The 24,391-nt window shown below is 42.1% G+C and overlaps 1 protein-coding gene across 2 annotated transcripts; it reads right to left on the bottom strand.

Annotated features, from left to right (window-relative positions):
- Positions 1-13,389: 13,389 nt before the first annotated feature.
- On the bottom strand, positions 13,390-23,270 carry C14H17orf67 (chromosome 14 C17orf67 homolog). 2 transcript variants are annotated; one of them, XM_073310351.1, is made up of 4 exons: positions 23,198-23,270; positions 22,349-22,449; positions 16,973-17,115; positions 13,390-13,916 (listed from the first exon to the last, which is right to left on the bottom strand). In XM_073310351.1, exons 1-3 carry the CDS (start codon positions 23,250-23,252, stop codon positions 16,999-17,001), a joined length of 273 nt encoding a protein of 90 aa, XP_073166452.1. In that variant the 5' UTR covers positions 23,253-23,270; the 3' UTR covers positions 13,390-13,916; positions 16,973-16,998. The 2 variants fall into 2 exon arrangements, with proteins under 2 accessions (XP_073166452.1, XP_073166453.1); XM_073310352.1 differs by having other exon boundaries at positions 16,996-17,115.
- Positions 23,271-24,391: the final 1,121 nt, after the last annotated feature.

Genomic DNA, 24,391 nt, shown 5'->3' with positions numbered 1-24,391 from the left:
CAGCACCCCTCAAATTCCGCCCCCTGCAACACACACACACTTTTGCAGTCCTTCTGGCACCCTTGGAGGGAGGCGGCATGCTGAAGTTTTGCCTAGGGTGGCAGATTTTCCTGAGGAGCCACTGCTAGCACTACAAAAAGAAGGATTCTGCGTGGACTCCTCCTGAAGGTCGAAACAACAGACTGGACTTCTACATAGATTCCTTCCATCAATGTGCACAGGCTGAAATTGTGGAAAAGCAGCGTCACTTGCCCCATAACCTCAGCCGTGCTGAACACAACACCATCAACAGCCTCAGGAACAACTCTGACATCATAATCAAAAAGGCTGACAAAGGAGGTGCTGTCGTCATCATGAATAAGTTGGAATATGAACAAGAGGCTGCTTGTGGCTCTCTAACTCCACATTCTACAGGCCATTATCCTCTGATCCCACTGAGGATTACCAGAAGAAACTGCACCATCTGCTCAAGAAACTCCCTGAAAAAGCAGAGGAACAGATCTGTGCAGACACATGCTAAGAGCCCCGACCAGGGGTATTCTATCAGCTACCCAAGATCCATAAACCTGGAAATCCTCGATGCCCCATCATCTCAGGCATTGGCACCCTGACAGTGGGATTGTCTGGCTATGTGGACTCTCTCCTCAGGCCCTACGCTACCAGCACTCCTAGCTGTATTCAGGACACCACTGACTTCCTGAGGAAACTACAATCCATCGGTGACCTTCCAGAAAACACCATCCTGGCCACTGTGGACATCAAAGCCCTCTACACCAACATTCCACATGAAGATGGACTACAAGCTCTCAGGAACAGTATCCCTGATAATGTCACGGCAAACCTGGTGGCTGACCTTTGTGACTTTGTCCTCACCCATAACTACTTCACATTTGGGGACAATGTATATCTTCAAATCAGCGGCACTGCTATGGGTACCCACATGGCCCCACAGTGTGCCAACATTTTTATGGCTGACTTAGGGGACGAGAGCTAAGGAAGCGTTGTTCTAACGCCCCTACTGTACTTGTGCTACATTGATGAGATCTTCATCATCTGGACCCATGGAAAAGAAGCCCTTGAGGAACTCCACCATGATTTCAACAATTTCCATCCCACCATCAACCTCAGCCTAGACCAATCCACACAAGCGGTCCATTTCCTGGACACTACTGTGCTAATAAGCAATGGTCACATAAACACCACCCTATACCGGAAACCTACTGACCGCTATACTTATCTACATGCCTCCAGCTTCCATCCAGGACACACCACACGATCCATTGTCTACAGCCAAGCTCTAAGATACAGCCACATTTGCTCCAACCCCTCAGACAGAGACAAACACCTACAAGATCTCTATCAAGCATTCTTAAAACTACAATACCTACCTGCTGAAGTGAAAAAACAGATTGACAGAGCCAGAAGCATACCCAGAAGTCACCTACTACAGGACAGGCCCAACAAAGAAAATAACAGAACGCCATTAGCCATCACCTTCAGCCCCCAACTAAAACCTCTCCAGCGCATCATCAAAGATCTACAGCCTATCCTGAAAAATGATCCCTCACTCTCACAGATCTTGGGAAACAGACCAGTCCTCGCTTACAGACAGCCCCTCAACCTGAAGCAAATACTCTCCAGCAACCACACACAACACAACAAAAACACTAACCAAGGTACCTATCCTCGCAACAAAGCCCGATGCCAACTCTGTCCACATGTTGATTCAAGTGACACCATCATAGGACGTAATCACATCATCCACGCCATCAGGGGCTCGTTCACCTGCACATCTACCAATGTGATATATGCCATCATGTGCCAGCAATGCCCCTCTGCCATGTACATTGGCCAAACCAGACAGTCTCTACGCAAAAGAATAAATGGACACAAATCTGACATCAGGAATCATAACATTCAAAAACTGGTAGGAGAACACTTCAACCTCTCTGGCCACTCAGTAAAAGACTTAAGGGTGGCAATTCTGCAACAGGAAAGCTTCAAAAACAGACTCCAACAAGAAACTGCTGAGCTTGAATTAATATGCAAACTAGATACCATTAAGTTGGGTTTGAATAGAGACTGGGAGTGGCTGGGTCATTACACATATCGAATCTATTTCCACATGTTAAGTATCCTCACACCTTCTTGTCAACTGTCTAAATGGGCCATCTTGATTATCGCTACAAAAGTTTTTTTCTCCTGTTGATAATAGCTCATCTTAACTAATTAGCCTCTTACAGTTTGTATGGCAACTTCGACTTTCTCTGTATGTGTATATATATATATATATATCTTCTTACTATATGTTCCATTCAATGCATCCGATGAAGTGGGCTGTAGCCCACAAAAGCTTATGCTCTAATAAATTTGTTAGTCTCTAAGGTGCCACAAGTACTTCTGTTCTTTTTGCAAGCAGTCAATTGCTCTAACATGTTGCAGAGGGACCGGGTAGCAATAGAATTAGGGAAGCTGTAAGCCAGCTTTGTGTACGTGCAACCTGACTTGCACTGTGTGAAGTTGGGTTGTGCCTGTGGAACCCCAGATCTGCTCAGAATGCAGAATGCTGCGGTGGGGTGTGATATTTTCATTAGCTGCCATTTTGTTGCTTCTTTCCAGAACACAATCAAGCGATGGCTTCCATTTGTGGATTCATCTTAGGGCCCAGTCCTCCACTAGGTCCTGAGCAGGCCCATTGAATTCCCGGGGGGCTACCACATGGGTGGAATTACTCATGTGCTTAAGATCATGTAGGATTGGGCCCTAAGCAATTCTGTTTCTAAATTCCAGATCAGGCGTGAAGCATTGATCTAGTTACCTTGAAATCAGTGATGTTCTGTTGCTGTGCTGTTCAAGGTTTTTCCTCTACTGTGCCTCAATGCATTTGACAGATGCTTCATAAAAACACTAGCGTTACAGCACAAAATAGTGTGTATGATGTAGAATAGCAAATATATGATAGTACTGTAGAGACGAGCATAGTATTATAGCTTAGCATAGAATAGATTTCTATGAACAATTCTCTGTAAGTCTGGTTCTTGACCATGTGGCCGGTCCATATATGGACAAAGGAGAGTGTCATCTGATACCCATAGTTTGTTTTCTGTGTAGAAATCTGTCCTTATTTAACCCTAACTACATGGCAGTATGCTTCCAGGAACTTTTTGCTTTGCGAACATAACATTTTAAAGGATTTTTTTTAAAGTCAGTGCAGTTTCATGTTTAGAAGACTGAGGCACCCAACATATCCTACTCTGAGTAGGGTTCTTTGATCGGTTGTGATGCTGCATGAATGGTAAATATATTCTCAGACTCAGAGTAAATATTCAATGGCATGTAACTCAGGTATAAAGGAGTAAATTTTACACAAGTTGGCCACAGACGCCTTGTCATTTCCCAGTAAATTAAAGGGTCTTCCATTGGACCTATAAATTTATCACATAGTATTCTTCCATGACTACAGAAACAGACTGACCCTGTTTTGATAGAGTGTTCCATTCCCTACAGATAACCAGAGCTCCATGCTGTTTGTGTGTGTGCCACGGCACCTATAAATTGAGAACGAAACCTTTTTTGCTGCTGCTCTCAGTGTTAGTCTTCCTGTTTTACTGACTGGTAGTTTTTTTTCCAGACCCTTGATCAGAGCCTCTGCCAGAAAAAAAAAAGACTTCCCATATGCTCTCCCAGCTACTCACAGGCTTAGAAACCATATCCCTATGCCAGAAGCACTGCCGTTCCCAAACCAAGCTTCTTTCTCCCATAAAGAAGTACACAGTGGGTTACTCAGCGTTGTGCAAGATGCCTAACTGCTGTTACAAGATTCTCTGTTTTAATACCTACTCTCAGCTATGCTGGTGTAAGGCTGAAGTAATTTCACTGAAATCACTAGTGTTACTCTGGCTTTACCTCAGTGTCACTAAGTCCTGAATTTGGCCCTCAGTTGTATGTAATTTTGCTTAGGGCTACGCTAGATCTTGTTATATCCTTCCCCTCCTTACAACACTGTGAAGGACAGATTCCCAACGTGCCAGCAAAGGGTCTCGTGGCAGCAGAAGCAGGGAGGGGTGGAATTTGGGGTGTTTTCTGTTGATGGTGCACTCCCCGCACTGAAAAGAGCTCAGTCGGTAATCCCTGAGTGCCACTGTACAAGGGGCAGGTGGGGGTGGGACACAGCTGAAGTAGGGCCAGTGGATCTGCTGCTATACAGAACCTCCTGTCATATGCTGCACTGTGGTGGGAACATTTAACAGGCCGTGGAGGCTACTTCACAGGTTGGGCAGCAGTTGCCTCCAGGGGACAGTTCTGCTATTGCTCTATAGCCCAGAGGTGAGGAGTCCTTCTTTCCAGTGCCCTTCCCTATGGATCTGCCCAGCTCCCCAGGGGTGTTGTCATCTGGAGAAGGTTCACGTCCGCAGGACATTCCCCACCCAACACAGAGCATTACAAATATCACCGAGGCAGACATGTTAATATAAAAACAGCTGCACAGTTGCCATATTCACACAATTACCATGGATTAGATTGTGATAAAACACCATTTTTTTAGTTTGTTTTTGGCAGATTCGCCAAAGTGGGTTAAGTAACTGCAAATCTTGTAGGATAACGAGGCCTTGTATTTTAACATTCCGCTTTTTCTACAGGAAGTTAGCAAACTTCAGGTCTGATTTTTGTGAGTATCCATGTGCCTCTGTGTATGTGTGTGTGTTGTGTAGTACAGTTAGGAGCATGGGATCATGCTGCAAAAACTGATGGCATAGTGTAGTAACAAATGGTGCAAACCGTTTCTCCAGGCCAGGTCCTCAGTTGGTGTAAATAGGTGAAGATCCACTGCAGTCCGTTTACACCAACTGAATATCTGGCCCCGAATATTAAACATACCCGTCACATTTCTGGTACCACTGCCGAATGCCAGCCCTTTGTCCTCTTACCTGCAGGGATTTTTAATATCTGGTTAGGTGCTGTTTGCTGCTAGATTCTTGGGATGGGGGGTGGGAAGGCACAATGTGTTCTGTCCCCAGAGAACAAAAGCCCAAGCAGACACTATGTTATTATAAATTTACATCATTAACAACATTTTCCATTCCAATGGCTCATACACAATGATTTACTTTCCACCTTGCTTTGGTTCTCATTAGCAACAATAATAACAAATTATAAAACTATACGCGTATATAGTGTGTTCCATTTAAACATATGAATAATAATAAATTAAATCTGACACCCTTATGAGGCAGAGAAGCATTTTAAAGACAGAAATGGAGGCCCAGATCCACAAAGGTATTTAGGCTTCTCACGTCCAGTGAAATCAGTTGAAGTTAGGATGCTAAATACCTTTGTGGATCTGGGCTAGAGAGTTTAAGTGACTTCCCCATGGTCACACAGCCAATCAGTGGCAAAACCGGCATAACCTGCTGGTCAGTCTATATTAGACATCCCCCTCTGTAGCTGATGCACAGAGGATGTGTGTTCATTACAACGTTGGGCTCTTTAGCTCAAGTTGTAGATCTTCGCATTTTCAGTTTCTGGGGCCCTTGGTTCTGTCTCTAAAGTTGGCCAAGAGGGCTGCTGTCACACCAGGAAGTGAATACAATCCTCTGATTTAACTACTGGGCAATACGGCCTCAAGAAATAGGCTGAATAATTGTAATGACCAACACAAGCCCTGATCCTGCAAACACTCAAGTATGTGAGTATTACTTACCTGAGTAGTCCTACTGATTATGGGACTACTCACATGCATGTTTCCAGGATTATGAGCTTATATAGTAGAATATAGTCCTGGGCTCTACTTCTGTGATCTTTGTATCATACTGCATTTCACCTGATTAAACACTCCAGCTGCCTCAGGGCCAGGTATGGTGTTTGTATAGCACCGGTGCTATGCATCTGATTGGCCAGACAAGCTGTAGACCTTGTTCTGATCTCATTTTTACAAGTGCATTTCAGAGTCACTCCAATGAAGCAATCGGAGCACTGCTATGGTTTGGGGGGTGCGGCACATTCTATGTAACTGTGCAAGAAATGCTCTTTATTCTGCAAAATACAAACCCAGGCAACTATCTATCCTGATTATCTCTATCCTGTGTCTAGACCTCTGTCCTGAAGTCATCCCATTGGGCTTTGACAGAGATAATGTGGGATATCCTGTTCCACGTGTGCTGAAGGAGATAGGCACCAGTGAAGCCTTGGATCCTACCACCCCCAAAGTTGGAAAAGATTGAACCTGACCGTTGCTAGTGCCCCCTTTCTATAATAGACTGATCTAAAACCCCGGGCAGCTCAGACGAGTTTGAGGCTTGGCCCGTCCCTAGAACCTGTATACTCTTGGCTTGATGCTGGATCAAGATTAGGGACAGGCAATCCCATTTGATAAAATAAGGTAATTTACCTTAATTCAAAGTTTAATTAACTTTTTGTCATTTTGGTTACTTGGTTGTCTTTTCATTTTTTTACATCTTCACCTCCTGGACCTGAAAAAGGACTAAAATCTCTGCAGAGCTCTCACCATTTCTAACCATGTATCTGACAACTCAAGACATGCTGTTCTCACAAATTTTCTAGCCCTTTTTCTACACCTTAAGAGTTCAGCTAACCTTCCAAATTTGTGGATGCTTCTTTAGGATGAGGCTTAAAACCAAAATCCACTCCTGACCCCTTTTGGTCATTAAAGGACAAGGGTCCCCCTCCCACAATATCTTAGCTAGGTTCCCACTCATGTAATTACATTCCACCAACCTAAATACCAATTGATGTTATTATTACTTACATAAATTATCAGAGAACAGCAGAACTCTGCATTCAAAATAATCTCTACTCCACAGGCATTGAACCATTGCAGACTGTGCAAACTAGAGCTGCAAATTCTGAAAAACTGCTTTTCATGAACACTGGTCCAAATTTTTAAATGCATTTGCTTTGGCTGTGTTCACGCCTCTTTTGTGTTTGCTTTTCACAGATGTTCTGGGATGGGATTTTAAATGAACCTAAGCAACTAACTGACTAACTGGCTTTCAATGAGACTTGGACTCTTGAAAATTCTGCCTCTAGCAAGTAAGTATTCCTAGTGCAAATACTCACGAAAGGAGAATAATTTCAAGTAGCCAAAGGATTTGAGGAAATCCCAATCTGCTCACCACCCATCTACAAACAAACTAAAAAATCCACATTAATTGAATAATTTTTTGGTTATAAAGTGTTTGTCGAGCACTAGTCCAAAGAGACCTATTAGATCATAACACATAGGTGTGCCCTAGTGCATGGGGTTCTCAACCTTAGGGTCATGACCAGGTCTGGTAGGATCATGACCACCCTCATTTTTTATGGCTAAATGGAGGAGGTGCCAAAAATAATGAACAAAGGTCCTGAAACTTTTTCCCTTGTAATATGGGGTCACGGAAGGGCAAGTTTGAGAATCGGTGGTCTAGTGCTTTCTCAGGACTTGTGTACCCGACGCCACGGTCTGGACTACGGGGGTGTGAATTATAGTGCTCTAATTGACCCATGTTGGCCTTGCAGGTGTGAACTGAAAGCTACCTAGTATGCCAACATGTATACCAACACAGTCCTGTTGAAACAGGTCTACATCAACGCGAATTAGGAACCTGTGAGTTTGCACCAGCAGGGTCTACTTGAAGCAGTTAGAATACAACATATTAGCATGCTCTGGAGTTCACATCCCCATAGTCCGGACTACAGTGCCGTGTTGACAAGTCCTAAATCATCTCCATAGTAATTCACATCACCACAGTTATTCTTTACATCCTGTCCTAAACCACTGTGAAGTATTGCTGTGCCGTGTTAAGCAATTGCTCAATTCAACCCAGAAGTGGCTGGACTTTGCTGTCTGGAAAATTATTGCTATATAACAGTGCAGAGTTTGTACCGAGCCCAGACCTACAAGACTTTAATACATGCAACTCCTACTTAAACCAATAAAAAAGAGGGCTTGCTGGATTAGACCTTAATTTAATGAAGCTACGTCTTGGGTAGACAGACTCGCGCTAGCTCTGCTCAAATGAATGCGCTAAAAATGGCAGGGTGGACACTGCAGCCTGGGCTAGCTTCCTGACTCCACAGGTCTGAGCTCAGATGGCTCATCGGAACTGCTGCCTGGGCCACAACATCCACATTAAGAAAAGGAGTACTTGTGGCACCTCAGAGACTAACCAATTTATTTGAGCATAAGCTTTCATGAGCTACAGCTCACTTCATCGGATGTGAAGTGATGAAGTGAGCTGTAGCTCACGAAAGCTTATGCTCAAATAAATTGGTTAGTCTCTAAGGTGCCACAAGTACTCCTTTTCTTTTTGCGAATACAGACTAACACGGCTGTTACTCTGAAACATCCACATTGCTATCTTTAACCTGTTAGCTCAAGGAGAGCTACTGTGAGTCTGTCTGCCTTGGCTGGGAGGCACGTGCCCAGCTTCAGAGTTCTTCTATCAGGTCAATATGATTGTTGTTGCCAGTAAAGCACATAAATTCAGCAGCTGCTGAGATCTTGACTAGCAAAGGGTATGTTGTCCAGTGAGATGGGCATGGGGCTAAAAGCAAGGAATTCCTTAGTTCTAATCCTATAGCTTCTCCACAGACACTTTATCTGACTTTTGGGCAAGTCATTTCAGCTTGGATTTCCTAAGGGAGTTGGCTCCTTTGAAAATTCCAGACGTGATCTTTCTTTTTCCTAGTTTCTTCATGTGTAAATGGAAGTTAGTAATATGTCCCTACCTATTTCACAGGGGTAATGTGACTTTGACTGGAAACTCTTTGGGGCACAGTCAGTCGTTTTGATATATGTGTGTAAAGCACCTGGGACCCTGATCTTTGACTGGGGCCTCCAAATACTATCAAAATACAACTGTTATAATAAATAGTAATCATATAATGTTCAAACCACACTTTGAACATGCAAAACACTATCTACATTCTGTGTTATTCTGCAACTTATAGTTAATAATGAAATACTGAAGATGGCACAATGTGAATCCATTCTGGTGGCGAAGATTTTAACAGGAGCACAAAATGGCATCTCTGGAATCTAGTGTCAAAATGCAAAGTAAAAGGTAACAGTAAATAACCATGAGCTGCTACAGTTCCCGTGTGAAAAATAGAAAAGGAACCATTCAAACTTTTTTTTATGGCATTGCCACTGGCACCAAGATGTGACCAGAGATAGACCCACAATTAAGCACATATTCACAGGAATCTTGGATTCAAAGGGGGGAAATGTTTAACCACTCTCTCTAGGCTTGGGTTGCTTAAAAAGAAAAGTGACTTTTTATTTCAGTATCTGAACCCTTTAGGAAAGGGCGCACATGAATACGAAAAAAAAATGTATCAAGCAAGACTGCCCTTTCAAAATCAAGTATATGCTTCAATTTGTATGCAGAAACATTGACATCTAGTGGTCAGTTAGTTTACTCACAGGTCTGAATATCCCCTGCACCAAGCCTTATTCCAGTTTCAAGTCAGAGAAGGCAGAATGGGATCAGGAATATTGAATATAAAACAGGTTAAACAACCATAAAACCAAACAAAAACATCGTGTTCATTTCTTGCCTAGATGAAAGCTTTTCCCAAGTCTTTCCAAGCCTCTCCTGTAAGAGCTTCTGGAAACCATCTATTCTGCTGAACTTTCCATCTTCAGTGTTGACACAGCTACTCTGAGTTCACCTTCATAGCCCTTGTTCATAGAACGTTTAACTGTGTTTAACTGTATTATACCCCGTTATGTCTGTAAGTTCCATGGAGGGGGGATCCTGTTCTTTGTCGAGCACATCATGGCTTCTTAAAAATCATTTAGATAGCTTTTTGCACCCCTCTGTGTTGGTGTCTTCATAGCAGCCAGCAGTCTGCAGCTATGCCTCACACATGCCCTCCCTTCCTTTGTTAGCCATGATCTTTGCTACTGCTGAGCAAGCTTCCAAAGGGTCAGAAGTCAGATATGATTGGGGTATGTTCGGTTCTTAGGCCAGATCCTCAGCTGGGTCCACTGACTTCAGTGGAGCTACGCCAATTTACACCAGCTGGGGACCTAGCTTGCTTCTTAAATCTGCAGAAGTAGGTTGGAAATCTTGAGAAGTGATTATCTATCATCTAGGTTCCTTGACTGAGTTCATCTTCATGGCATTTAAGTGTCTTACACAAATGATCAAAGTATCTAAAGATACTGCTGTGGCCCAGTCTGGATTCCTCACTCCTTCCCTTTAGGCCATCATAGTTAATTCTCTCTTCTTCCTTCTGTTTTCTCTCCCCTTATTCTACCTGCCCAGATTTCCTGTAAGGTTTCTGGTACTCTGTACCTCTCATCAGGCCAGGAACACCTCCAGAAGAGCACCCCATATCTTTCAGTTCAGTGTCCAGTCCCAGTCAGGACCAAGAATTGCAGATGCATGTGACAGGGAGTTTGGTTTAATAAAGTATTTGGAACTTTGGAACTCCAGGAAGGTTACATAGGGTTTGGTTTGCATTTCGGTGTCAGTGTGGGTTGACAGGTTTCAGAGTAACAGCCGTGTTAATCTGTATTCGCAAAAAGAAAAGGAGTACTTGTGGCACCTTAGAGACTCATCTTTATCCTGTTGTCTCATCCTCAGTGTGACCGAAGTTAATTAAAAGAACAGGAGTACTTGTGCCACCTTAGAGACTAACAAATTTATTTGAGCATAAGCTTTCGTGGGCTACAGCCCACTTTATCAGATGCATAGAATGGAACATATAGTAAGAAGATATTTATACATACAGAGAACATGAAAAGGTGGAAGTACCCATACCAACTGTAAGAGGCTAATTAATTAAGAGGAGCTATTATCACCGGGGAAAAAAAACTTTTGAAGTGATAATCAAGATGGATAGTTGACAAGAAGGTGTGAGGATACTTAACATGGGGAAATAGATTCAATTAGTGTAATGACCGAGCCATTCCCAGTCTCTGTTCAGTGTTATCTAGTTAATGGTATCTTGTTTGCATATTAATTCAAGTTCAGCAGCTTGTTGGAGTCTGTTTTTGAAGCTTTTCTGTTGCAAAATTGCCACCTTTAAGTATGTCACTGAGTGATTAGAGAGGTTGAAGTGTTCTCCTACTGGTTTTTGAATGTTATGATTCCTGATGTCAGATTTGTGTCCATTTATTCTTTTGTGTAGAAACTGTCTGGTTTGGCCAATGTACATGGCAGAGGAGCATTGCTGGCACATGCTGGCATATATCTATCTGAGGGATTGGAGCACTTGATTGTCACTTCAAAAGTTTTTTTTCCCTGCTGATAATAGCTCATCTTAAATAATTAGCTTTGTTTTTATAAAGATTAAATTATATGTGTGCTACTTACATGAGCCAATCCCTGAAACCCAGGGAAATCTGAATTGGCTTCTGATTAAACAGGGATCTATATTAAGCTCCTGTTCAGCCCACAGCACTGTGGTACAATGATACAAATTCAAATGTCCTACTGACCTTTAATGATGACATTCTGCGCTTAACAGGTCTGTTAATTATTTTATCTTTCATGAGTAAAATGTTAACACATCATAATATATTATGTCACATACACCATTCTGATCGGTGATATAAAATATAATGAGAACCAATAAGATGATAATAAAATAATAATTTGTGATTATATTTACACAATACTGATGGATAATACTGGTCATATAAGACCAATTTCTTTCTACCAGTGTAAATTTGGGGTAATTCCAATGACTTCAGTGGATTTGCACTGGTGTAAATGAGAGCCAGTATAATGATAGGCCTGTGTAATGATATATAGAACAAGGTCTCCATTGAGACTTATATTACTATCTTCTTGTTTTAAGCACCTCTTTAAGTATGCAGTAAAGGACAAATACAGCTGTGCCTTCTTAGGTTGGGAGGTTTCCCTTGCGTTGGAAGTGGTGAGGATTTGGGGGACAGAGAAGGGGGTGCACGAAGAGGCACAAGACGTGTCCCTGCAAGGGGTCTTTAGACAAGACCGCACAATGAGATTTTAGAATCAGTATGGGGGTGTATGTGTGTTTAGAGCCAGAGGAATGCAACAGAGATGGCGTGCTATGGCCAAAGAGACTGGAATAGCAAACAGCTCCAGTGCTACTATCTGGCCTTAGGTGTAAGGATTCCTCCCTCCCATATCAGCCTAAGGCCCACCTGAAAGACTGAGGCTGGCTGCTGGGGAATGGATTTTCTCCTCATTAAATGGCCTCTCACATATCACAGTGTAGCTGTAAGACATAGAATAGTAATATTCTTATCTCTCACGTTGTTTTAGCAGATGTCCTGGGTTCACCAGCTTATTTTTCAGTAACTTCAAGAAACCCTGTGACAAGGTATAAAGCATGCCAGCAGGTAAGGGACTGCTGGGTCCACATGGCTGGGCAGGGCTATAAAAGGAAAGGGGAAGCTGATGCAAAGGAAGCTCCCACAGGGTTAGTCTGTGTCCTCTCTCTTCCTGGAAGAGGCTGGAAAGGCCTCAGGTGGTTATTGCCCAATAGTCTGAGTTGAGCCCTAAGAAAGGTATGTGAAGTGACCAGTAGTCGGAACTTTTATTTCTCCTTCTCCAGCCAGTGAGTCTGCATGCTGGCTTACAGACCCCTTTCCTTGCTTCGGCGAGAGATCACTAGACGCCACCAGGAGGTTTCTCACAGCAGTGGAGCCTCCCATTTGATTTCCCAACCATCCAATAACACTGCCTGACTTTTTCAACGTTAGGGAATAAAATTGGTATGATCAGCATTCAGGATCTGAGGGTATGACGTGAGGAGAAAGGCACAGCACAAGCAGATTCACAATCAGCTTCTCCCTGAAAAGCAGCACAAATGCCTGTAGGGGAACAAACAGATGAGTGCCCCTAGTGAAGCACTTCCAGGTGGAAACAGCTCCTAGTTGATCCAGCTTACGCCTAAAAGCCTGGTTCCCAAGGATGCTCCACAATAGCAGGTGTTCACATATTCCTTATATATGTTCATGTGCCCAAGGGAAGGCGGTACATACTGTCCGTTCGGCAATAGTAAAGTAGCCTTACCTACTTTAAAGTATCTTTAGTGTCAGAACTTCCCAAGCATCTAACGGATCTGTCCTTTCCTTCCCTCTTTGAATTACCAAATTCTGCCCTCTGTTCCACTTGTGAAATCCTACTGAAAAATCCATGTGGCTGCATGTATGTAACTGAGGCCCCAAATGTATTATTTTTGTCTAGAAACTTCACTGAATGGTGGCATTGTCCCCAGCCAAAGACATATATCCAGTCTATACATTTCCTCTGTCATGCTTTGCCCCAATGAATAACATGCACAGTTCATATGGTAAATATTGAGCCACACCTGACTGATTTTATCAACACACATCGTCTGATTTCAGTGTAACAAAATCAAATGTCAGTGGGTTTGATTTGAGCTTTTATTACAACATAATAGGTGAAATAACTTGCGAGGCAACTAACATAAAAGGTTAATGCTGCACAAATGTTATGCTTCACTACAATATTATTAAACCTGTAGAAATTCTATTATCCAAAACCCCAAAGGGTGGCAGCCTTATCATGTTTTTATTTTCCATCCGTATTCATTCCTTTCTCGTAAAGCCTCCTCCTGCTTCAATATATACTAAGATAGTGCCCAAAATAAACATGTTCTAAGACAAGTTGGTGATTTATTCTGCCCCATTCCTAAAATCTTGGGAGAAGCCCTAGATTCATGCATATAAACCATTAGCTTACCTATGGGTTGAAAAGTTATGGTGATCTACATGAGTCAATTAAATTGTTTTAAACATGTATGATTATGAAAGAAAGCCTTGCTACATACTAAGAATGCTCAATATTCCAAAGACATTCAGCTCGATAGCTAGTATATAGCAGATGCTGGATGAACCTCATCCTGTTTAACATAATCATAGACCGTTTCCTCTTAAATGCACCTGGGGAGATCTGGAAAAGGAGTGGGGAAATATTGTTAAAACACAGAAAGATATGTTGACAATATTAAGAACTTACACAGTGCTTCACATCTTCTAAGTGATGTACAAACAGTAATCTTCACAATACCCCCATACTGGGAACAAGAGTAAAATTGGGCCAGCTGCTACATTTTTTGGATGCTGCCATCTTATGTCCCAGAAGCTAAGCTTCTGGGGGGGGTTATTTGTTGTTTTTTTTAAAGGGCCAGATCTTCTGCTTTTGTAAGTTGGTGTTTTTCCACTGAAGGTCCAGATTTTCAAAGGTATTTAGGCACCTACAAATGCATATGTTCAGCAGCCTAGTGAGATTTTACGGGTTCGGTGGCTAACTCCCACTGAACTCAGCAAGAGTCAGGCACTTTTGAAAATCCCACTTGGTGCTTTTTGAGGCACCAAAATACCTTTGAAAATCTGATCCTAAGCCTATGTCTACACTGCAGCCTATGTCGGCATAACTTATGGCAAAGAGTCCTGTGGCACCTTATAGTCTAACAGACATATTGGAGCATAAGCTTTCGTGGGTGAATACCCACTTTGTCGGATGCATGTAGTGGAAATTTCCAGAGGCAGGTATAAATATGTAAGCAAGAATCAGGCTAGGGATAACGAGATTAGTTCAATCAGGGAGGATGAGGCCCTTTTCTAGCAATTGAGGTGTGAACACCAAGGGAGGAGAAACCTGTAGGAGAACACTTCAACCTCCCTGGACACACAATAGCAGATTTAAAGGTAGCCATCCTGCCGCAAAAAAACTTCAGGACCAGACTTCAAAGAGAAACTGCTGAGCTTCAGTTCATTTGCAAATTTGACACCATCAGCTCAGGATTAAACAAAGACTGTGACTGGCTCGCCAACTACAAAAGCAGTTTCTCCTCCCTTGGTGTTCACACCTCATCTACTAGAAGAGGGCCTCATCCTCCCTCGTTATCCCTAGCCTGATTCTGGCTTGCATATTTATACCTGCCTCTGGAAATTTCCACTACATGCATCCGCTGATGCATCCGCTGAAGTGGGTATTCACCCACTAAAGCTTATGCTCCAATACGTCTGTTAGTCTATAAGGTGCCGCAGGACTCTTTGCCGCTTTTACAGATCCAGACTAACACGGCTACCCCTCTGATACTTGGCATAACTTATGTCACTCATGGGTGTGAATAAACCACCCCCCTGGGCAGGGCCGGCTCTACCGTTTTTGCCGCCCCAAGCAGTGAAAAAAACTGTCACCGGTGAATTGCCACCGCAGCCGGCGGAACGGAGAAACACTGCCGCCCCTTTCTGACTGCCGCCCCAAGCACCTGCTTGGGACGCTGGTGCCGGGAGCCGGCCCTGCCCCTGGGCAACATAAGTTCCACCGACATAAGCATTCATGTTCACAGCGTTATGTCAGTGGGAGAGCACAATTGCTATGAAACTATGGTAGCTGAGACGCCACAGAACAAGCCCAACTCTTTGCAGGGTCAGGCATATGAAGCAGAATCTCAGATACCACCGCGTGATTGTTGTTAAATGCCACCTTTTTAATGATGACCACTGTGAGTTTCATATTGCCACAGTCCAGGTGCCTAGTACTGTACAAATAATCACAAGGTATAAACAGATGAGCAGGACAAGGAGTGCAGGGAGATTGGGAGCTGTATTAATGAGTGCTGCTAGGCAGTCACCACCTTACTCCCAGGTGGTAGGGGATTATGTAGTCTAGTACTTTATTAGCATGATACAAATCATGCATAAACTCCTGTTCCCTCAGACATGCCTACTGTCCGCCTGTCCCTTCTCCTTTTTGTATCCTGTGCATTTGTAAGGAAGAGAGCAGGTGCAAAGAGAACATGAGACTGACTATAGCTCAGTATAGAGTTCAGAGTAGCAGCCGTGTTAGTCTGTATTTGCAAAAAGAAAAGGAGTACTTGTGGCACCTTAGAGACTAACCAATTTATTTGAGCAGAAGCTTTCGTGAGCTACAGCTCACTTCATCGGATGCATTCAGAGAATGGATATTCCTGTTTTTGTGTCTTTTTGTAACTTAAGGTTTTGCCTAGAGGGATTCTCTATGTTTTGAATTTGATTACCCTGTAAGGTATTTACCATCCTGATTTTACAGAGGTGATTCTTTTACTTTTTCTTCTATTAAAATTCTTCTTTTAAGAACCTGATTGCTTTTTCATTGTTCTTAAGATCCAAAGGTTTGGCTCTGTGTTCACCTATGCAAATTGGTGAGGATTTTTATCAATCCTTCCCCAGGAAAGGGGGTGTAGGGTTTGGGGAGGATTTTGGGAGGAAAGACGTTTCCAAGTGGGCTCTTTCCCGGTTATATATCTGTTAGACGCTTGGTGGTGGCAGCAATAAAGTACAAGGGCAAAAGGTAAAGTAGTTTGTACCTTGGGGAAGTTTTAACCTAAGCTGGTAAAAATAAGCTTAGTGGGTTTTTCATGCAGGTCCCCACATCTGTACCCTAGAGTTCAGAGTGGGGAAGGAACCTTGACATGCATAGAGTTGTATGACTAGTGAATAACCTTATTTACACCCATGTCTTGCCTCCACTAACACTTGCTGCAGAATGCTGCTCTGCACCAAGATCTGTATGATCAGGGCCTTTGTGTGAACTGAGGTATGTACAATTCTGTGCTATAAGGCAGCAGAGCAGTTGTGGTGTCCAGAAGATTTTAAGTGTATGCTCGATTATTTCAGCTTTAACTTGCACCCTGGATATTAACCATTGAATAATTTACCAAGGCTTGTGGAGGATTCTCCATCACTGACAATTTTTCAATCAAGATAGGATGTTTTTCTAAATGATTTGCTCTAAACATTATTCTGGGAAAGTTCTCTGGCCTGTGCTATACAGGAGGTCAGACCAGATGATCACAGTGGTCCCTTCTGGCCTGAGAATCTATGAAAAAAATAACATTCTGTGCCAAATTCTCTGCAGGTGTGAACTGGCATAACTCCATTTACTTCAGTATACATCAGCAGAGAATTCGGACCTTTATTTTGAAGGAACTATGATGCTTCACAAAGCAGAACACATACCAATAACTGTTGAAAAAACAAACCCTTTAGACTGGATGAACTAAATTCCTGTTGCAATGCGGGTAGCAGTGTGGATTTAACCAGTGTTCAAGGAACTGTTCTTCTGATCTCTGCTCCAAGCGCTGGAGGTAAACCATGTGTTCCTGTTTAGAGGAAAGAAAACAGCATTAAACTTATGCATTCACTCAATTCTGGTGTAAACCCATTGAATTAAGTGGAATTTCACCCCTTACAAATCTCACCATTGTTACTGAATTCCGTCAATAGTCAGGCTAGTAGGGGTGTTTGCTACATTATGGACCAAGTTTTTAAGGCAGACATTTGCATTAGTGCTAAGAGATAAATTTTCATGGACACTAATTTTTTTTAATACACACAATAAAGCTTCTGCTGGCGAAGGGGGTGGACATGGATTTTTGCAGAAACATCTACAGCAGTCTTCGTTGAAAATTGAGTTCTACTAGTTTAAAACCATGGAATGATTCTGGGTCACTGAGCAGTTCTAAAGGGGATTCTGGTAAGTACCAGTCATTCACTGATCTTCCTTACGAGATAGATAAAATTCTATGTTTTTTCCATGTAAGTAAATAGAATGTGTTTGGTATGACACTCCCCCAGCCATTTAAAAGGGTTCTAGTTCACGGGTGTAAACAGCTTTCCTGCACACATCTCTCTGTTTTCATCGTTCGTTTGAACACTGCCAGCGTACCAACATATATCATGCTGAACTTTTACATGGCACGTTCTTTACCATCACCTACTGTAACTCCATCTGGATATGGATCACCTAGCTAACAGAGAAACGCCAGCCCATCTTTAGTGTTACTTCTTCCCTATCCTGCGTGATTTTTGAGGTCTCACAAACCATTAGGGCTAGAAAGAATTTCCATATATCCCAGCTTTTCAGTAGTGTACTACCACTTGTGGTGGTCAATGAGATGTCATTCTTTGGGGTGGTCACTAGTCCCTTGGATGTGTTCAGTATCCCTTCCCCTCCAAAACTCCCAAGGTCAATTATATGTGGCACTTTCACAGAGTTATCTGATTCTGTTTCTTCCTCAGTTTTATGCTTATAAACTTTATTCACTCTGAAATCCCAATTTGTTTTCTGAATGACCTTACAACGTATGTATATAAATAAATGTACAGTAGCAATGAATTGCTTACTTCCTTATTTGACAAAAGCACCATCTGTTATGTCATCAATAATTAGCACAGATCTATAGTGCTTCTTAGACTGTGATCCCTCAGCCAGCCGGCTGGCCTTCTCTAGAGAGGTATATGCTCCAAATCATTGTTTGACTCAAAGTACTTGGTATGTCCCTTTAAGCATATTATGATATGGGCCACTTATCAGTTCTGGTGGTGTCAGTCCTCTGCTTGAACTGAACATTACACCTTAAACCTAGGGCACTAGATTCAGGATGCAAGAGAGATGAGGTAACCATCAGAATATACTGGCCGAGATTTTTAAAGCTGCCTATGGGGTTTTCATACTCCAGTAGGTATCCAAATCCCTTATGCAGCATGGAAAACTCAGCCAATGTCATTATAAGTGGAGAAAGTAGGACCACAGAAGTAAAAAAATAATTCAGGTCTGGTGCAGCATCCTTGAAGTTAATAGGAGTTTTGTCATTGACCTCAATGGGCACAGGCCCTAAATAAGTAAAGGCAGAGGGGAAATGAGTCACATGGCAATAATCACAGGCACTACCAAAGTCCATTTCAGAAATAGGGGGCTTTTAAAAGTACCTTTGGAATTTACTTGCAACTGTCTTGAGAAAAAAATATTAGCCAGCGATATCTGTGGTACTTTCTGCCAAAGTGGGGACTTCCTCAATCTGCTGATCCACTAAAGAACTAATCCATTTATACCACTCCCATTCCTGTAGTATCTGATCTCCAAGGGCCCAATACATCTCCTGCTGATGTTAATTAGAAGCCTCCCAGTCGACTTTATTGGGAACAGGAGCAGACTCCCTCATTTTCAGTAGTTCCCCAAAATAAAATCAAGCTATGCCCAGTGCATTTTCAGCATTCAGAAATGAAAACCCGCAGTAGTCATTAGATCTCTCCAAAGGCAGGCAGCCGAGAAATGGGTTACTTTCACAGCTGAATGTACTACTCCACAGCCACGTCTTCAATCAATCTGATGTGAGATACAAAAGCAGTGTCTTGCCAGTGGTGTAGCTACTAGTTTCTGTTATGAAATTTTAAATAAAATGTGTTTGAAAAAAATAGGTTTTGCACAAAATGAAGTGTGTGATATTTCCACACCTAAAGCCAGTCTACACTGGCTACAGTCATTGCGTTAGAACCTGCTTTGTAACCAGGGATTCTTAAACTTCATTGCACCGTGACCCCCTTCTCACAACAAAAATTAATGCATGACCCCAGGAGGGAGGACCAAAGCCTGAGCCCGCCTGAGCCCCACTGCCCCAGGGATGGGGGGGGCATAGCCAAAGTCCAAGGGCTTCAGCCCCGGCTTGGGGTCCTGTAGCCTGAGCCCTGCCAGCCAGGGCTGAAGGCTTGGCCATTGACTCTGGGTTTGGGGGCTTGGTCTTTGGCTTCAGTCCTGGGCAGTAGGGCTCGGGCTTTGGCCCCGGGCCCCAGCAAGTCTAATGCCAGCCCTGGTGACTCCATTAAAACAGGGTCACGACTCACTTTGGGGTCCCAATCCACAGTTTGAGAACCAAATCCAATGCTTTTTCCCCGCAGTAGCAGACAACACCTCAGGTCCTCTGTTTCCCCATTCCTCAATTGTCCCAACAGCTCCATGCAGGGTGGTAAAATATTTGCCTCGCTTTAATACTAACTCATATGTTCTTGGAGTGGTGAGGAGGGAATACAGAGACACCTGTCGTTAACTGCTATTTTTTTTTTTTTTTGGTTAGTTGTGGTGGTGGTGAGGGGAAAGGGCTCGTGTAAAAAAAAGAAAAAAACTGCTGACAGGTTGTCAGCTGTCATTTAAACTAGGCACATTAAACGCCTCTCCTTAGGGAATGTAGTTACAATGGAAATGGCCAATAAACCTTTCCTTTAGCACCCTAAGTAAAATGCACTAATGAAATCAGTTATCGAATCCTGGCTGCTTTGGGAGTCAGACGAAGTACAGATCTTTTCCTAAGAGTCTATATTAAAGGTAAAATCCTTCCTATTTAATTTGCACTAGTTTTGATCGTCCATGAACATTTAAACTGGATGTATTTTCTCATTAGCACACATGCTCTGCAAAGGGATGGTTGATTAATTGCTCTTCAAAGCTTAGCACAGCTAAAAGGACTGTAGAGAGACAAGGTGGGTGAGGTTAATAGCGTTTATTGGACCAACTTCTGTTGGTGAGAGAGACGAGCTATTGGGTTTACACAGAGCTCTTCTTCAGCCTCGACTGAGCATGAACTGGCTTAATCGATGTACCATTTACTTAAAATAAATTAACAGAGGTAGTTTAGCAAGTGTGTTCATCCCAGTGTAAATTTCATCCTGGTACACAGGACCACTTAAATTCTGTGGTCAGACTGTGCAAGAGGCTGCTAGAGATACCCAAGGGAACCTCTGCACTTCTTATGTGCAGAGAAGGGAAAATCTCCATTCTCAACATAGACTGGTATGGAAAACTGATGAGAAAATGGGTTTTTTTCTTCTGGAAAATTTAAATTTTTCCTCAAAAACCAAAGATGGGGGGAGGTGAATGAAAAGTTGCCGTTTTCTGTGGACAAGACGGTTTTGTCTAAAAGCCAATGTTTCATTAACAGAAAAAGCTTCAACAGACAAATTTCAACCAGCCCTAATGATGTGGAAAGTGGCACTGGGGAGCGGGCAAGGCCAGACCAGCAGTGAACAGAGATCCACCGCTGTGTGGCTCCTATAACCTTAAGACCCACCCCTGCAAGTGACGACAAGAGACTGCGGTCATTGTTTTAACTCATTACTGGGACTTGCTGTGAAGGCTGTGTGAATTTCACCTGCCTGGATCACAAGTTTTATGTAACATGCTGTTGTGCAGGAATTTATCCAATCCATTTTTTCTGACCTACCCTCTTCTATTTAATAGCCATCATGGTGTGGCTACGTATCATTTTAGGTGGAACCTGGGTTCCTGCTAATGTCCTGCAGCTGAATGAGGCTGTTTGACCCTAGTTTGAAACCAGTATAATCCTGGATGTTGAGGTCAGCTGTGGAGCCCCTGGCTAGTGTTTTTTGCTGCATTTTGGCATGTGGGGTACGGCTCCCATTGTCTCAGGTCAGTGGGGCCCTCTGATGTTGGAAGAGTCATTGTGTCAGGGTTGATGTGATGATGCCAACGTGGTAGACAAAGAGGAGAGTATGTAAGTGGGAGAGTTGTAAATTCAGCTATCCCTGACTGCCAAATGGGTTATTCCTGGCTAGTTTGCACTAACCAGGGGAGAGAGGGAACTACCAGCCTTCCCCAACCACATGCTCTGTACACACTGGGCTCAGGTCTGCAAGGTGCTGAGCGCCCTCAACTCCCGCTGACATGAGGTGTACTCAGCATCTTGTCAGATTGAGCCCATTATGCTCATCGTATATGCATGGTCCATTGTTCGCTTTCTGGCTTCTGTGGCTTTTAGCCTCTTTACAACCGTATAATTTTAACACCGTTTATTGACTTTGGAGAGAAATGTGCAGTAATTTTTAAATGCTGTAAGTAGCTTTTGAGAAGTCTGGAGCTATATCACACACCCTGTCAAAAGTAAGTAAAACGGAAGGCTCCTCTCTGTCTTTTTTTTTCTTTGTATTTTTAATGTGCTTAATAAGCAAATAATAGTAAATACTATATGAAAAAACTGAACGTTACTTTACTCTAACAATTAAAGAAGTGTATACTCTCCTAATGTATAACCCTATCCCTAGCGCTTGTAGAAAAAATGTATGGATGCAGCTAAATGGATTTTAAAGTCAGTTCTGAGCTACCTAAATCTCCACACTGCCCACTGACACCTGCATTCCTCTGCCAACTTTCAGTGCAAAACGTAAAGCAAATGACCTTTTGTACTACAGAGTTTAATTTTTCAGAAATAACATGATGAACTCAACATTTGTACAGACGAGAAGCTATCTTTTGGCCAATAATTGATTCTATGCTTTAGAATGATGACAGACGTAGATTATAGATAAGTCCCACACTTATGTGCAGTCCCGAGATATATTCATAATTCAGAGAATGCTATCCAACAGTAGTTTAAAGAGTGCAAAGGGGTTTACAAAATATTTCATTCCATTGTTTAAAAGAGTGGAGTTTGCAACCAGATAAACTGATTGAGTAGAATCCTAGCTATGCAAATACAACATTAAGCACAAAATACAATGAACTGTTTTAGTGTATTCATTTTTAAAGTAAAAATTAAAAATCACCCTCATTGGCTCATCAGGGAAACCTGCTTTTCTTGGTCTATCTTCACGACGGGTTCTCAGAATCTGTTTAGCTTCTTTTTCAGTCAAAATTGGTGAAGTATCTAAAAGGGGAGGGAGGAAGAAATAAAGTATGAAATTAACATGAAGTTAATATTTTATCTTTCGGGTCCATGGTGAAATGTTTTCAGGTCTGATTTTTGTCAATACACAAAGTGTTCTTTCATTACAGCCCCTTCCCAGGGGATATTGCATTCCAGAAGAGATGAGTGGAATTTTAAACCATTTTTATAATATACTCGTGTTTTTTATAAGCTAGTGCTACTGACAATATGCAAAACCTACTCAGAACACCATATTATTACAGTTCCTGCCCAAAATTAGAAAAATATAACTGCACCATCTACCTATTTAATATTTTTATTAATGCTGACAGTTTTTTGTTAAATGCATTTCTATGATGCACTATTTTTAGGGCTATTTTTCAAACCAAAGCTAACTAGTCTGACTTTTGTTGAAATAAGTCTTAAGACAAAGAAATTGCATTAATGGTGAAATAGTCAAGGACATCAAACATGTAGATTTATAAATGAAAACATCTTTTTTTTAATCAATAAATAACTCCAGGGTTGTGATACAGAGATAAAAATGCCTAGTATAGTACTATGATTGTTAAAAATAAAATTACTGGAAGGCTGCAGTATAACACGATATTTAATGTTATTATACTGTAACTGGTAAAAAAAAAGCAAATATTAAGATATTTAAATACAAGATTAAAACACTAATATTATTATCATATGCACTCCAGCTCTATGAACATTAGCCAGTTTGTTTTATATGAACTCCTACCTGTAAAAATGGTCAGGATGACCAAAATGAAGAGAAACACAAGTAACTTCTTCATTTTGATTCTGCTTTCTCTCAGCCTGTTCCAAAATGAATAACACTGACTGAGGTATTAGTCTACTTGAAGCAGCTACGTCAGTCACAGATGTTTGTTTATGCTTTGACTAATTTGACCTACAGTATGATTTTGACTTTGAAGACATCTGGGTCCAAGTTTTGAATATGGCTATTGTCAGCTTAAACATTCTCTGTTCCTGACCCAAAAAAAAATAGAAAAGCTTACTATTCCACTGGGGGTTTCAAAGTTATACTGGATATGTTAACTTTGTGGAGATAAAACACATTGCATCACATTCAGCATGGCAAGGTATGGTTTTAATAGCGTGATTCAAGAGAAATAATAATTAAAAAAAAAAAACCACCAAGACTCCTGAGCCTTAATTTGGCAGGCAGCCATGTGTCAAAAGGTGCTGCATATATGACCGCGAAAGCTTATGCTCTAATAAATTTGTTAGTCTCTAAGGTGCCACAAGTACTCCTGTTCTTTTTGAGGATACAAACTAACACGGCTTCTACTCTGAAACCTTATTCAAGCACAAAGTTGCATCTTAATACATTGGTTTAACTTTTGCAAAGCCGAACTACCATAGCTAAAGTATGGAGATTTCAGAGTAACAACCGTGTTAGTCTGTATTCGCAAAAAGAAAAGGAGTACTTGTGGCACCTCAGAGACTAACCAATTTATCTGAGCATGAGCTTTCGTGAGCTACAGCTCACTTCATCGGATGCATACCGTGGAAACTGCAGCAGATATTACATACACACAGAGATCATGAAACAATACCTCCTCCCACCCCACTGTCCTGCTAGTAGGACAGTGGGGTGGGAGGAGGTATTGTTTCATGATCTCTGTGTGTATGTAATATCTGCTGCAGTTTCCACGGTATGCATCCGATGAAGTGAGCTGTAGCTCACGAAAGCTCATGCTCAGATAAATTGGTTAGTCTCTGAGGTGCCACAAGTACTCCTTTTCTTTTTTTAAAGTATGGAGAGTTTATCAAATGGACAGAATCGTGGAAATTAATATTCATTGAATTCTACTGTTTGCAGGGAAAGTCAGTAATGGACAAGATTGTAAATATCCTTGCTAGTGAATATAAAGTGATGGGAAGAGGACATGTCTGGCAGATGTATAGA

The sequence above is a fragment of the Lepidochelys kempii genome, chromosome 14 (assembly GCF_965140285.1).
Source record: "Lepidochelys kempii isolate rLepKem1 chromosome 14, rLepKem1.hap1, whole genome shotgun sequence".
In the NCBI taxonomy this organism is placed as follows: domain Eukaryota; kingdom Metazoa; phylum Chordata; order Testudines; family Cheloniidae; genus Lepidochelys; species Lepidochelys kempii.
This window is presented reverse-complemented; position numbering and strand designations above follow the sequence as displayed.